The sequence below is a fragment of the Seriola dumerili genome, unplaced genomic scaffold, assembly GCF_002260705.1.
Source record: "Seriola dumerili isolate Sdu_G_001 unplaced genomic scaffold, Sdu_1.0 BDQW01000092.1, whole genome shotgun sequence".
Lineage (NCBI taxonomy): Eukaryota > Metazoa > Chordata > Actinopteri > Carangiformes > Carangidae > Seriola > Seriola dumerili.
The window spans coordinates 742,904-758,961 of NW_019174347.1; the positions used below are offsets into that span (position 1 = coordinate 742,904).

At 39.2% G+C, this 16,058-nt stretch overlaps 1 protein-coding gene across 1 annotated transcript; it reads right to left on the reverse strand.

Annotated features, from left to right (window-relative positions):
* Positions 1-477: 477 nt before the first annotated feature.
* LOC111222432 lies at positions 478-14,367 on the reverse strand. Its single transcript, XM_022746158.1, has 19 exons — positions 14,283-14,367; positions 12,855-13,152; positions 11,919-12,070; positions 11,305-11,584; positions 11,051-11,184; positions 9,040-9,052; positions 8,601-8,681; positions 7,727-7,791; positions 6,774-7,059; positions 5,874-6,028; positions 5,451-5,730; positions 5,225-5,374; positions 4,854-4,872; positions 3,679-3,763; positions 2,857-2,925; positions 2,240-2,534; positions 1,761-1,915; positions 1,210-1,489; positions 478-628 (listed from the first exon to the last, which is right to left on the reverse strand). Exons 1-19 carry the CDS (start codon positions 14,350-14,352, stop codon positions 478-480), a joined length of 3,018 nt encoding a protein of 1,005 aa, XP_022601879.1. The 5' UTR covers positions 14,353-14,367.
* Positions 14,368-16,058: the final 1,691 nt, after the last annotated feature.

The window sequence follows — 16,058 nt, forward strand, 5'->3', positions numbered from 1 at the left end:
TAAAACTACATTTGTCAACCAGTTAAAACTCATGGCGCTGAGGCAGAAGGCAGCTGTGGAGACAAGGAAACAAGTAGAAAAAAGAAAACACAGTTCCATGTTGATGCAGTTTTGTTAAAGCTTTAATATCAATTGTTATGAATGTTATGCTCCGATGTGTAAGGCTCTTTTATGATGATTAAAGATGTGATATTATGCAGCAGAGGCAGTGCAGTTCACAAGTTTGGCATTACAAAGAGCTCAAAACAGCATTATCAATAAAAAACACACAGGCGCGATTCAACCTGCTTTCTTTTACCATAGGTCTCTTTGAAATGAGTGAGAGGGCAGCGTTTTAGTTTAAGACCAGACATTGCAATGAATTTTACTTGTTTCTCATGCAAACAATCAAATTCAAGCGTAATCTATTGTTCCGATTAGTTTGAGTAAATATAACAGTGTCGGCTAAATTCTTCCAGATGAATTAAACCTCTAAAACTAATCCAGGACAGAGCCGTAAACCTCCACCTCGCACAGGGTCAAGTATTCGCCTCTTTCAGGGATGACCACGTTCACGTAGCGACCGTCCATCCCATGACACTGGAATTCATGAACAGCACCTGGCGGGATGTGTGAGATCACAGCGCACCTGGAAGAAGCAGAAATGACTTTATCTTTGCAAAGGTTGACCGGCTGAAGAGATTCTTTTTTAGGCTTCACTTTCTTTAACTGTTGGTGTCAGATGTTTTTATTGAGGTTTGGTAATGATAAAAGGAGTGACCACATTTTCTTTCATTTCCACACAATAGGGCTCGACTGATTTATCATCTGGCCGATTTATCAGCCAATATTAGCTTACTGCATATGTGTCAGTATATGTTGACCAGTAAGTAACATAAAGTGAAGAAATGCCAAACTAGCACTGAGCTAATTGAGAAACAAGACTTGGTCAAAGCTAAGTATATGTCTGGCCCACCTATGGTCATATCCTGATTTTATAACTGCGACATCATCTGACAAAATCACCAAACGCATGCAGTAAATTAAAGACAAAAACTGAGCTGAGATTTCAGCTGTATTTAATTATAAAATGATCAGTCAGAGAGAAAGTTAGATATCTGTATCAGTATCGGTCGAGCTGTATCATACAATCTGTACTGTCAAGATTGGAGATTCTGACCTGCTTACTTTTAATTATGTTAGTACTATAATTAACAGTCTGTAAACTACCTGGGATTGTTGTTGCCGTCGTTGTCAAGAGAATCTCCGATGCGGATCTCGGCTCCATTGAGTCGTTCTGCAAAGACATCTCGGTTGACTATCTTAACAGAAAACACCATGTGGGTTTTGCGCAGATCCAGTCGCCACCACGGGTTGTAGCGGTAATCTGTGTGAGCGCAGGAGGCGTCTTCCCACTTGGCGGCGCGATTCCCATCGATGGCATTGTATGCCAAGCCATATCCAAACACTGATTTCTGTGTGGCTTTCCCTTGGAGTGCCAGGTTCTCTCCTGCAAAAACAACACGGTATCAGCACTGATACCTTTATTTATGTTTCAATCACGTTAAAGTCATGACTAACTGTGGATTTTCTTAAACGTGTCACAACCTGTAGTTGTGGAGTTTGAAAGTCAGTCTCCTGTTTGCAGGAGTTGTATTTACTTCTTTTCACTTCAAATCTTCTTAATTTTCCCAGAGTGGCCCAAATCTTTACGAAGCCACTAATAATCTGAGAATGACATTCATTTTAACTGTACATCGTGGGATGGTTCAAGTTCTCACCAGTTGGGGCACGATACCCATAAACCTCCACTTCACAGAGTGTAAGAACCCTGTCTGAACCAGGTAGACGCACAGTCACATAACGTCCTTCTGCTTGACTGGTGAAAGTCAGAGTGTGTGAGCTCCCTGCAGGGATTTCAGAGATTACACCAACCCTAAATTTAAAAAAAGAGACAAAAAGAGAGGAATCGTTTTATTAATGATGCTCAGTATGTGCTTGGGGGATTCTGGGATGCAGCAGTGTGATGGTTAATGGAACAGGTCAGTTGTGACTGGGCAGTCTGGACTGGACTCTGAAATCCTGGGCAGAATATGAATATGAATGATTCCTCCTTTGCTTTAGCCTTGAGCCATTCCCAGTCCTGAGGGAAAATGTGGTGATGAATATTGAACAAGGAAAGAAAGGAACAAAATGGCTGCCCATGCTGTTGTTTTTAGTTTTTTTCATCTAAATCCTATAACCACTAATGAGCACTCACACTGGGTTTGCAGCACCATTGTCCTGTAACGAGTTGCCGATGTGAATCTCTGCCCCATTGATCCTTTCTGCACAGCAGTCTCCTCTGTTGGTGATGATGACGGAGGTGACGATGTAGGACTCCAGCAGGTCCACCCTCCACCAGGGATTGGCTTGTGTTATAGTATGGGAACATGAACCAGCTGTGAAACTGGAGTCACGGTTTCCATCAATGGCGTTGTAGGCAGCCGCGAAAACATCCTTCAGTCCCTCGAAGCGGTGCGACTGAGTCGCTTTGCCACGCAAAGCCACATTTTCTGTGACGGAAATACACATGGCTTTATGTTGTTGGTGACTTTGTTTACACTTAACCAAACAAAGGCGGCGGTGCGTGATTCTAGACAGCGTGCCAGGGTCCCGGGATCAGAGGCGCAACATGTGACACAACAGCCTCGACATCTGTCCCGCCATGCCAACTCTTCCTTTAACACAGATGTCGATTCCCTCCACTCCTACATAAAAGCTGAACAGCAATATCCCACCCTCCGTATTAGCCATTATTTAAATGGTAGAAATGTAAACCTCTGCTGATGTTTTATAGTTGACACATAAACACAGATATTCTCACATCATACTTACGATAAGAATAAGCCGAGCACGTCCGCAAGAACAGCAGCAAAAGGAGAACTACGGCGTGCTTCATAGTTTCTGTTTGAGTCAGAACAGAGAGCTTTGTTCATGGAATTAAAGTTTCAAGTGGCATTTTACACTTTCCAAGTATATTTTGACCGTTTGACTGATAAAGACCGTCAGGAAGAAGAAGGAAGAAAGAGAAAACACCTGCAATCAATAAGGGATTTTTTAAGGAAGGACAAGAGGAACATTAAAGATCCAATGTTGTAGAAAGATTTCCATGTCTTTTTTTTTTTTTTTTTTTTAATTATAAAGCGGGTCTAGGTTCTATATTAATACTGTGAAAGTATAAAAGTGCTCAGTGCTTAATTTGTTGTAGGTGAGTGTGGCTCCTCGTTAGAGCGTGCAGGAGGCAGGATAGAAGAAGGCCATCAACACGCCCGCTCGCTCACTGTCAATTCTCCGGACAATGACCTGCTCTGTTCACACATCGGGTCAATCAGACATTACTCGGACTTTCTACTATTGTGAAGTGAATCAAAGAACAGCAAAGGATGCAGACCACAACAGGCATAAATGAGATAAATAAAGCCGTAACACTGATGGCTTCATCCGTCTGTTAAAGTGATGGATTTGTATCAGTCAACATTCAAACTGTTATGGAACCGCTGTAAAACTCTGCGCTCACATTCACATACATATTTATATTTCTACATCTAGGATAAAGACGCTGAGTCTGCAACGCTGCCTGTAAATACGACCAAGACTTGACCGTCTGAGAGTCTGAGAGAGGCTTACAATGAAAGAAATGAGAAAAGAAATGCTTACCCTGATTCCTGGTGACAACAAATGTTTTGATCCCTGAGGTCCAGTTATTCAGCTCTTCTTCAGCTGACAGGATGAGCTCCTGTGTCTGGTCTCAACACCCTTAAAAACAAGTTGTTTGTGCAATAATCTCCCCCGTACAGTCAATCATTAATACAGATAACATTAATCGCAAACATCATGGTTGTACATATTTGAACTAGATTTCAGTGGTCAGCTAAGGACACACCATGACTTAATCCAGAAGATTCATCTAATACACACTCATTACATTCCTCAAAGAGAGACGACTGCGCTCTTCTTATGTTATTCTACTTACGTTATGGCGACTCCTTTACTCATTTTCAACTTCTTTCGTTTGCTCCCGCACCCCTTCAGTTCAGTTCTATCGTTCCAGATTTACTAAACCAACAATAACAAAAATCTTCTCCGTGGTTGACTTTCAACAAACATCCAAAAAGTTAAACTTGTGTATATATATATACAGTATATATATATATATAGATCATCTTGCTTGTAGCAAACTTGCCATCTGATTTAAATCGCACAGTGTGTAAGGTCTCCTTTTAATTCCAGTTTGTTAATATGCTACATACGGGCTACGTAAAGGTTGTGACCTTACGAATGGACAGAGATGCAACTGTATCTTGTCTTATCTCAAAGGAGCTTTGTGTTCAGGGACAGGAAGTAGAAACTGCAGTGTGCTAGCATGTGTGCGCTAAAGGGAGCAGGTAGCTTGTAGGCCGGCTATAAATACACTTTAACATAGATGCACAAGTGAAGATTGAATTCTAGTGAAAGGACCAGACTTCTGGTGTTGTGTATTTCCTCCTGTTGCACAACACAATTTAACTGAAAAGACATCAGCTCGCTCTGTGTGTAACTTTTTCCTTTATTCACAGACTTAGACAATTCAACGACATCCCCCTTATAGTCAGTCATTAATATAAAACATTAATCACAGATGTCATGGAGTCTCCTCCCGCACATTTAAACTACATTTCAGAGGTCATCTAAGGAGCATCCATCAGCATGACATTTATAATGTGTACGACACGCTCACAGAGAGACGACTGCGCTGATCCAACACTGTCATTTCATTCACAGTTACTATAAAGATTACATTTAACTATAAAATTTTGAGGTTTCATTCACAGTGAATTGGCAGCACGTTGCACAGGCCAGAACATCTCATCGCTTCAGGTGAATCAACAGGAGGACAGGACACTTTTATTTTTTATTTTTTTATGACAAACTATCTGAAAGAGCTCCTTATCTAGCACTACATTTACCTTCCAAAACTGTATCCGTGTCTCGACTGTAAGCATAATATTTATGCACAAAATATTGCCCTAAAAAAATCCCACAATGGAACAAAAATGGAGCTGATACCAGGAGCTGATTAATAAGTTCATGAAGTGATTTCAGACATAAATTGGTGCCATTTGTTGTTTTTTTTTCTGACAATATTGAAGCTGAAGTTGTGATTCTGGTTAGTATGAGCAAGAGCAAAGTGTTATTGTGATGCATTTTGAGCTTCTTCAGAAACTAATCCAGCCTGGATCCAATCACCTCCACCTCACACAGACTGAGGAACTCCTCTCTGTCGGGGATGACCACGTTGACGTAGCGACCGTCCATGCCGTTACAATGGAACTCGGCAACGTGACCTGGCGGGATGCTCATGATCACAGCACACCTGGGAAGAAGAAGCACACCTGTGTCAGTTTTCTACGCAGCACACACAGACTTTGAGTAACCGCTCTGAAAACTACCTGGTGTTGTTGTTGCCGTTGTTTTCAAGAGAGTCTCCGATGCGGATCTCGGCCCCGTGGAGTCGTTCTGGGTTTTCATTCCTGTTTGTTATGTTGACGGAGAACACTTTGTGGGTTTTGCCCAGGTCCAGTCGCCACCAGGGGCTGATGTTATTCTTCGTGTGAGTGCAGGAACCCTGCTCCCAGTTGCTGTCACGATTCCCATCTATGGCATTATAAGCAAAGCCAGACGAATACACAGACGACTGTGCGGCTTTTCCTCGGACTGCCAGGTTCTCTCCTGCAGAAAGAACATCAATATAAACATGCAGATCCTTTTCTTACATCGCTCCATTTCCTTTGTCCTATGACTCGGGATAAAGGCAGGATTAACCATGTCTTTCTCTAATGCAAATGTGGCTTTGTAAGTTTTCACATTCTCACCAGTCGGGGCACGGTACCCGTAGACTTCCACTTCGCAGAGTGTGAGCATCCTCTTTGAACCTGGTAGAGCCACAATCACGTAACGTCCCTCCACACGATCAGTGAACTCCACAGTGGACGACACGCCTGCACCCATGACGGGAATTGAACCAACACTAACAGAGAAAGAGAGAGAGAGAGACTCGAATCAGATTTTACACCTGCAGTCCTTCAGGGTTGAATAGAGTAACATGAAGATTAAAGGAACAGACTTGTTGTTACTGGTGACTGAAGGTTTGGTTCTTTAAAGTTGAACTGAAAATTGATTTGTCCTCAGATTTCATGTAAGGAAAATATGAACTATAATGAAACTACAGCATAAATTCCCATTTTTCAAAAGAGGATAAAAACCTTTTTTTGAAGTTAAGGTTTGACTGACTAAAAATTCAAAATTTACTGGAGAACATGTTGCTGCTCTTCACTCCATATGTTGAGAGAAGGACAGTAAGTTTTTATTCTGTCGTTCTGCTTTTAACAGCCTTTAACAAATCCTGTTCTCCATAAGTGTGTGTGAACTTTCAGGCAGTTTGTTTTTCTTTATTTTTCCTTGTTGAATTGAAGAATAATGAAAGGTAGTCAGATGGCACGGAAGTAAAGGTAAATAATTCCTTGTTTTTTGTTTTTAGTTTTTTAACTCTGACGACAAAAATGGAAAAACTACAGAAGCCTAGAAAGGCCATACTTGCAAACATTTTTTTATCCCGTTATCTTGAGATAACAGGATCATTTCTCTGTTATCTTGAGAAAACAAAGGTCTGTTATCTCGAGATAACAGGTTGAAAAAATATTTGCGAGTATGGCCTTTCTAGGCTTCTGTAAAATAAAAACTGCTCTATTTTTCTGTTTTTTTTATTCCCTCACATTGGGTTTAATAAACCGTCATTTTGTAGTGAGTTTCCTATGTGGATCTCCAGCCCGTTGATTCTGTGTTCACAGCAGTCTCCTCTGTTGGTGATGATGACGGAGGTGACGATGTAGGACTCCAGCAGGTCCACCCTCCACCAGGGGTTGGTGTGTTCGTCGGTGTGGGTGCACGACCCCGCCGCAAATGTCGAGTCACGGTTTCCATCGATGGCGCTTTCGGCAGATCCAAATATGTGCTCGTAACGGTCTGACTGGGTCGCTTTCCCGCGCAGGGCCACATTCTCTATCAATGAGACAGGTGAAATACACATCAAAAGATTGAAGATTGTGAATTGTTGAACTTAAATCGGTATCTCAACTGATAATTTTACATTTCCCGGAGAGCTCAACACACTGCAACCAAGGACAACATGTGGAAATAGACAAACCATCAGGTCCAGACAACACAACCAACGTGGAAATGTTGCAAGCTTCACAGAAAGAACTGAGTCACAGCATTTGTTTTGGCCTGAGTTGCTGGTGGTAAAACTACATTTGAAAGTCACGTACACTTATTGTGGTAAAGCTGAACTTTATTGACTTGCTGATGAATGTATTTTGCTGTGGAGAAAATTATTTGCTTCCTTACACCAATTACTACTCCAAGGATTTTACATAATTTGTAAAAAAAAAAAAATACTATTTACTTTTACTGATTACAGAATCAATTTTTCATTTATATAGTGCCAAATCCCAACAGAGGTTATCTCAAGGCACTTTTCAATAGAGCACCTTCTCTTTACAGAGTAGACCTTCATCCACCTCCTCCTATCCTCTAATGTGTATTTTACAGTACATTTGTCATTACACATAATCATGAACTGACAAATGTTTTTTCAGGAACGCACGTCACTGGATCTGTTGATGTTTGAAGAGTGAAGACGTAACAGATCCTCTCAGATGATACTTGCCATAAGTGGAAACTGAGCGTGTCCACACGAGGAGCAGCAGGAGGACAACACTGACTTTCATCATTCTGGTAGGAGACAAATAACAGTCATCAATAGACCATATTTTCAAAATTTACGCTTCTGATTCTTGTATTAGATTTTGAGTGTGACAACAGAAAAATGAGATTGTGTTGGAAAAAAACATCACTGTGTTTTACAAGTCTGACAGTTACTGGCACAGCTGTGTCTTTGTTGTATTTCTGAGTGAAAGAATCTGGACCATCGTCACTTTAATGTGGCAAAAAACAATCAAAGCTTCTGATTGTGTCTTTATAACATTAAATGTTTGTGACAAAATAAGCAACACTCAAAGTCTAGGGGGAAAAAATGTCCTTAGCTATTGTTTATTAGGAGTTTAACAGTGAAAAACACAAACTGTGTGGGTGTGGTCTGACCCAATTTGACTGACAGTGACGCAGCAACATGAGTAAACAACAACATCATCATCATCACATTCTTATTTAAATGTGTTTTTATATCCTGATTGGTCCTTAGAGGTCTATCAGCTCAGCCCTGCCCACTTTAAACCAGACGCTTGAATTTCTATCCTATCTCAAAATGTGAACCTTAAAAATATATTAAAATCAAGTTTTCTAAATTGCATTACTTGAAACACAAATCAGAAGTTAACATTTTTACAATAAATTCAATCCAATGTGCAAAGATTCAAAATATTGCAGGCTTTATTTGCTTCCTTCTGCTGCAGAGGTCCAAAAGTCTAAGACCACTGTCCCACTGTACAAAAAATGTTTATTAAGTAACATCCAAAGAGCATGATACACAGAAATGAATGCACTTAGACGATCTGATGCTGCAAAGAAACGAGACGTGTTACCTGGAGACTCTGACAGAGCAAAACTTTCTCCCTGGAGTCTGATGGTTCAACAGAAGAGATAAAAAAAAATCTTCCAAACCCCTAAAATCTCAGCAGTTTCTCTGCTCTTTATACGCATCTCTTTCTTCACCTCTCCATCAGTTTAACCATAATCCAGCCAATCATCAGAAATCAGATCAGATTCATCTTCCACACTATCCAATCACATCCCATTGGTTTACTCCCATGCCTGTGTATTTCACTTCCCTATTTGTGATTCATGTGTCAGAGGTTAGCCAAGACCGTTCCCAGAAGTTGCAGAAGATTACACAATAAACTGATTTTTTATTATTTTTTTTTATTAGTAGTATTGAGTCAAGAGTTTACAATAAAAACAAAGTAATAAAATCAATGTCACAGTGGTGTCACTGGACCAACTGCTGGAGTGAATTAAACGAACCATTGCAGAAGGCCTGCTGGAGCACGGGCAGATAACTTGCACATCATGAACTGGTAAACTGAGTATAATATATATAGTTATACTTATAACCAACCAGCACAGATATTTGTCTGTTTATTCTTGCAATAATTCAACGTAAAAAAGACAAGTGTATGATACATTAAAGGGGTTCGTGTGGTTTTGGGGAGCAGCACTGCAGCGGAAAGTTACCAAAGTATCAAGTAGTTAAAGGCAAACAATAAAAATCTTTTTGTACTGAAAATGCTTAGTTGCACTTTTTTACCTTGCACAATGTTCACTTGCCCAGGAACTTCTCTCTTCTTTAATGCGTCACTTGAATGTCAAATGTTCAAATGCTTTGCTACTTCTCTGTTTTGGTCTCTGAACACACAAACACATCCAATTCCTCATGAATTTATTTCAGATTTAATATGTGGTTATGCCTTTTTCTGATTATGGCCCACAATGAGTGTTCTCAGATCTCCACTACAACAGTGTAGAAATACGGTGCCAAAAGTAAAAGTCCTGCATTCAAAATTCGACTTGAAGTACAAAAATATTAGCAGCAAAATGTACTTAAAGTACCAAAAGTACTTTACCTGCTGACTGCTTCTCCTGCTTTGCTCATATTCATTAAGTCAAGTCCAGTGTAATCCTAGAACTTTCAAGTTTACATGATCATTTTAATCAGTAGTAAGTCGATCAATTATTTAATTACAAATAATTTGCTGCAATAAATCCTTAAAACCACAGAGAGGCTCTAATAATGCAGCAGGTTCACCAGTCCCAGACAGTAACAGCAGCATCACTTGTCAAAATGTTCCAAACTCTCAACTATAACTTGTGTGTGACGCAACTTTAGTTCATCTTAAACTTTTGCATCGTCTTTTCTCTCTTCTGTAACTTAAGAAATGCTGTGATGTGGCTTCCAGTGTGTAAGAGATGTCAGCATTGACCAAACGATATGCCAGACAGCTGACATGATGTTTACTTTTGTTGATAACGCAGCTTGTGTTGCAATGAAAATCAAATTAGCCACTTGGCCCGATGACTGAAAGGAGGCTTATTTGTTTTCTAGGCTGCTTTTGCAATGTGGCAAAATAAGAGTTTTGAAAATGTGGTGGCAAGAGAATAGCTCGGGGGAAATGTCTGTTCGTCTTCTTCATACGAACTCAAGGCAGAGACACAGTTTAACTTCAGCTTCTGCAGACTCCCACCAGTTTGAATGAGGCAGGAAATCACCCGGTGTTACCCGAATCAACAACCAAGCATTCTGGGTTAAATGATAAACTAACTCGGCAGTTTCTTGATTGTCTATGATTCAAACATATATCATTTAATATTAGTAGCAGCAACAGTAGAATCATCTCTGGAGATAATTCATTACAGACTGTTCCAACTAACTGAAAACAAGAAAAGACACGACAGGCTGTTTCTGTTGTTTCGGTTTATTTAACTAAGGAAATAGAAATCTTCAAATAAAACTAATTTACAAAATTAGACCAAATGAAATATATTCCAAACAAATACAAACATGGAATTCTTTGCAATTCAAAAGCACCACAAACTACATCCTGCATCGTGATTGCTAACACCGAGCAGCACCTCTATTCACAGCACACTGAATGAAATGATCACGAGTAACGAGAAAGGTGTTGCACGTGGAGATAATTGCCAGTGTTCAGTCTCACCGCTGTGCTCAAAAGGACTTATGAAACTAAAGAAGGACAGAGGTTTGGTTTGTACCTGCTCCGATGAAGAGTGATTTTTAATCTCTCTCATTATTTGATTATTTTCTGATATTTTATTCACTGAACAGTCACTCGACTATTGAAGAAAATTTTAAACAAAGAACTATAAAACAAAAGAGCTCAATTTAAACGAACAATAAACTAGACTCAAGACAGCAGGATCTGTCATAATTCATATTCTACAGCCCAAAGGTTGTTAAGGTTAAACATCTGTACTTTAAATGTCACTGAACCTCCTCAAACCTAATCTAATCTGGAGCCATACACCTCCACCTCACACAGGGTCAGGTACTCGCTTCTTCCAGGAACGACGATGTTAACGTAGCGACCATCCATCCCTTTACACTCGAAGGTTTGGGTGAAACTTGCGGGCATGCTTGAGATAGTAGCACACCTAGAAGAAGAAGAAAGGAGAGAAAATGGATAAGTAATCTAAATATAATATTTAATGCCAAATATGTTGTTCCAAATAAACAATATGGTAGATAGTTATAGTAGTATTTTGATAAATTACTTGGGATTGTCGTTGCCGAAGTTTGAAATAGAGTTTCCAATGCGGATCTCCGCTCCATTGAGTCTTTGTGGGTAAGTATCTCTGTTTGTTATGGTAACAGAGAACACCTTAAAGGTTTTGCCCAGGTCCACTCGCCACCAGGCATTTAAGTTATAGTTTGTGTGAGTGCAAGAAGCCTGATCCCAGTTGGTGCCACGATTCCCATCTATGGCATTATATGCGATGCCTGTAGAATACAGTGATGACTGCGTAGCTTTTCCTTGGATTGCCAGGTTCTCTCCTGCACAAAGGACACAGTCACAGACATCAGCCCTGTAATACTTAGTCCTCCTCAATGCTATCTGCAGAAAAACATGTCAGTGGTTGAATGTCTTAAACCTGAAATGTATTGCTATTTGCACATTGTTGCCCTTTGCAGTGGTAAGAAAAATGGAGAGTTGCATTGATGCCTGTTGTTTTCTTGGATCAACACTGCAAAACCAGCAGCTAGCAGCAGTAGTATAGTAGCGTGTTATGTGTCAGCATCCACAGGTAGATATACAGGTAGATATCTATTAGTAACAGGAAGAAGCAAACTGAGGCGGCAGCATCACGGGACAAATCACATCTCTCACCAGTTGGGGAACGGTAACCGTAGACTTCCACTTCGCAGAGTGTGAGCGTCTTGTCTACACCAGGTAGAACCACGGTCACATAACGTCCCTCCACACGTCTGGCAAAAAACATTCTGAAAGACTTTCCTGCTGGGATCTGATTAATTATACCAAATTTTTTATAGAGAGAGAGAGAGAGAGAGAGAGAGCGAGAGAGGAAGCAGGGCATGAATCTTGTTCTATAATTGCAGTACTTGAAAGGTACATAACAATGTAAAGAAATAATACCTAACACCTGGCCATTCTTATGTCATCTAATTTAAATCTTCAGTCATTCAGTCACTTATACATTTTTATCTCTCTTTTTGTTAAAAACTTATGGTTATAAATTAAAAGTAGATCCAGTTCCATAGTATTCCCACAGTTTGTTTTTACCAGGAACCATGTTGTCCATGTAAACAACAAACTGCTGATGACAGCAAATGGTATTAGTTTTATAAGTATGCCCAGGGCTGCACAATTAATTGGAATATTATATACATTGCATTATGGCAAGCAATTATTTTTATAAAGGTAAAATGTGCCTTAAATGTACCATAAATAAGCATAGTGGTGCCTCAAGAAAAATCACACCATCATCATATAAAAATTTTTGTCAGCGAAAGTAAAATGCCAAAAATGACAATTCCAACTATCGCAATATTTGCCACAATAATCACAATATGATTATTCTATTTCATATATATCATTCAGCCATAATTATGACCGATTTTTGAATTTAAATTTGATCACACATTTGAAGTCCATCTCCTGCTAAACGATTTCCTGAGGAAAACCTTGTTTTTGGTAAGTCAGTAGGTTCACTTACTCACATTTCCCTAGAAGAAATAAAGGAACTAAACTGTTGCTCTATCTGTCGCTTGTTTCATCCATATCCAACAACTATTAACATGCACTCACAGTGGGTTTGTAACACCATTGTATTGTACAGAGTTGCCAATGCGAATCTCTGCCCCGTTGATCCTTTCTGCACAGCAGTCTCCTCTGTTGGTGATGATGACGGAGGTGACGATGTAGGACTCCAGCAGGTCCACCCTCCACCAGGGATTGGTTTGGCTTGCAGTGTGGGAGCATGATCCGGACAATAACGCAGACTCACGGTTTCCATCAATGGCGTTGTAGGCGGCGCCATACGCATCTTGCGATCCCTCTAAGCGCTTTGACTGAGTCGCTCTGCCACGCAAAGCCACATTTTCTATGAAAGAGTGAGTTGAAATAAACATTAAAATATATAATTGATGATGTTTGTAATCTAATAAATCTGCAATAACAGATTTTCTGGGCCACTGGGAACAGCAGCAACTTTAACACATCATCACCTTTTTAAGTTGGTATGACAAAATTGATTATTTACACATCCAGCAGTTACAGAGCAACATTTTTCATTTATTTGAAGTTGTCATTTGATACATGATAAATCATTAAGATGCCTAAATTACTCACTTTCCATAGCAGTCGATTAAAGGTTTTCATGGAAGACGTAAAGATTCGACTGAATTTTATTTGTAGACAAATGTGCTGACTGTGTAACGGTGAGACTAAGTTGTGAAATGTAAGGAAAGTACATTTACTCTAAGGCTGTAGCCTACTTAAGTACAATTTTGGGGTACTTATACTTTACATCGATATTTAAATTTTATACCTTATATTTCTACTCCACTACATTTCTGAGGAAAGTGTTATTACCTTTTCTGCACTACATTTACCTGACAGGTGTAGTTACTTTTTACTCTCAGATGACCATTTTAATACCCTTTGATCATCTTATAAATACAAGGAACTGTAATACAGTAAATTAAGCCACTTCAAAGTATATGAAATGAGTAGAAGTATCTTTACTTCAGTCAGCTAAAATATCAAAATGGTGCTTACATGTTTGTTAATGCATCAATAATAATAATTCAATAGTCTAACAAATAAAAATGTTACACTTGACAAAGCCATTTATTTGAGTTTTACGTATACTTTAAGAACATTTGCTTTTAATAGGCTACTTACATATTTTACTAAACTAATGTTTTGATTGCAGGACTTCTATTTGTAACTCAGCATTTTCAAATGTGGTATTTCTTTCACTGCACAATTCGATTCATATGACAAACAAAGGTTGGTCACCCTGACTGCACAACACAAATAACTACACATCACCTCCTCTGATTGGTTTGTGTTGCTTTAGGTGACTACATGGACATCTGTTGATCCTCCATTACCGCAACTCTAAGAGTTTTTTGAGTTTGGAGTTGAAGCCGAAGACCAGACCAAATCCACTCAACACATCCGAGCCAAATGAATCATTACTTTATCGCTCCACTTGATCGTACTTACGATAGCGGTAAAATGAGCATGTCCCCAGGAGAGGCAGCAGCAGCAGCAGCAGGGCTGAACTGTATTTCATTGTTCTGGTTGAGACTGACAAAGAGAGAGTCAATAACAGAAATGTAGTGAAATGTATCCCAGACACATAAAAATTAAATAACAAAGCAAATAAGAAACATTTGTGAAGTCTTAAGCCCAAGTACAAAAATTTAATTACCATCCAAATTGTGTTTTTTAAAAGCAATGCTGTTCAACGACAACCTCTTACCTTGGCTTGTGAAGTAAATTCAGAGAAGGATGAGGCGTTGCCGTTGATGCTGCGCTGTTTAGGAATATTTATATGCACATCTTATTATGGCACTTGTCCTTTGTCCTTCCCTTTGTATTTAGATTTAGGTTAATTTGAACTACAAAGGTCAGTGATTGGCAGACACTGATGATGCTGTAAAGATAGTGTCTTTGATTTTGTCTGGTGGTACCTTTGTAATTGTAGATTCAAGATTCAATAACTGACTGCCCCGTCAGCTATGACGCACTGAAAGATAAGATGAACTTTATTTATTCATGTTCTTTTATTCAGAGATAACTGTAATGTGCTCATTAAAACATAAAAAATAAAACAAAAAAATACAGCCATAAAAACAGAACATGTGACTGCACTGTCTGAAGTTCAAACTTACTAAATAATTGAAGTTTTACACATCACGACATTAAAAGAAAATACACAAGCGACTTCTTATGTAGTTTAGTTCTTACTAAATATTTACACACACTAACTAACTGCAGGTCTTGGCTAATTGTTGTGTAGCTAACTAAATCCAACCTAAAAGCTAACGTTAGCTTGCTAATATGCAACATATTTGACTTGAAACTTGATATATACTGTTTAATAATGATGTTTGTTTAATTACTTTTCACAAAAATAACAAAACATACTTTAAATTAGGAAATGTTATGGCAATAATATTTGACTAAGACTAAATGAATAAATCTTGTACCGGTTTGCATATGCTAGTCTGTGATGTTACAGTGACATCCTGTTGATTGCTTTTAATTAAACAGTGCTACAGATGCTTTCTATGAGCTAAGACATTTCTTAGGTTTTAATGGTGCAATCTGATTTAGCAAAGTTTGAAACTAACTAGTTTCAAATAAGAACTTAGTGGATTTACGAATAGATGATGAAACCCAGGTGATAAAACAAGAGTCACTTTAGAGCATTTATATCGGGCATGTCCAAAGTCGGACTTTGGTCAGATGTCATACAGCCCACAGCTTCGGTCTTATAATGTATTATTTATAGCCCGCTGGCACTGTTAAATAAATCATAAAATTTTTAATGCAATTCCTCCTTTCACCTCATGGTGGCAGCACCACTGTAATGCTATCTGGCTGTGCAACCTTTCTGTGTGTGAACCCTTCTCCGCTCATTTCTACCATGGCGACTGCAAGTAAAAAGAGGAAAGTTGACAGTGAGGGCCGCCGCTTTCAGGAGAAATGGGAATTATAATATATACGAGTGGCGTGGCACACACCAGCAGCTTTCTCTTGTTGGCTTTTACCGGCAGCTGGATAAAGGCAGGTTTCCAGAAATGTGAACATAAGTGTATTTGCGGTGTATTTGCATGTAACTTTTATGGTTATGGTTTTATGGTTTTATGGACTATTGGCCCCCGGGCATCTTCACATTATCAAATCTGGCCCTTTTTGAAAAAAGTTTGGACACCCCTGCTTTATATCAACTGATAGTGTGCTTTAGTCACGTATTCCCATATCCCTGAACAA

What these genes read in the sequence shown, in the direction of transcription:
- LOC111222432 (XM_022746158.1), bottom strand. Translation starts at nt 14,352, where the DNA reads ATGAAATACAGTTCAGCCCTGCTGCTGCTGCTGCTGCCTCTCCTGGGG. An exon ending in TGCTCTGTCAGAGTCTCCAG is followed by an intron (nt 7,792 to 8,600) that starts GTAACACGTCTC and finishes GTCTCCTACCAG; the next exon opens with AATGATGAAAGTCAGTGTTG. An exon ending in AATGGTGCTGCAAACCCAGT is followed by an intron (nt 1,916 to 2,239) that starts GTGAGTGCTCAT and finishes TTTTAAATTTAG; the next exon opens with GGTTGGTGTAATCTCTGAAA.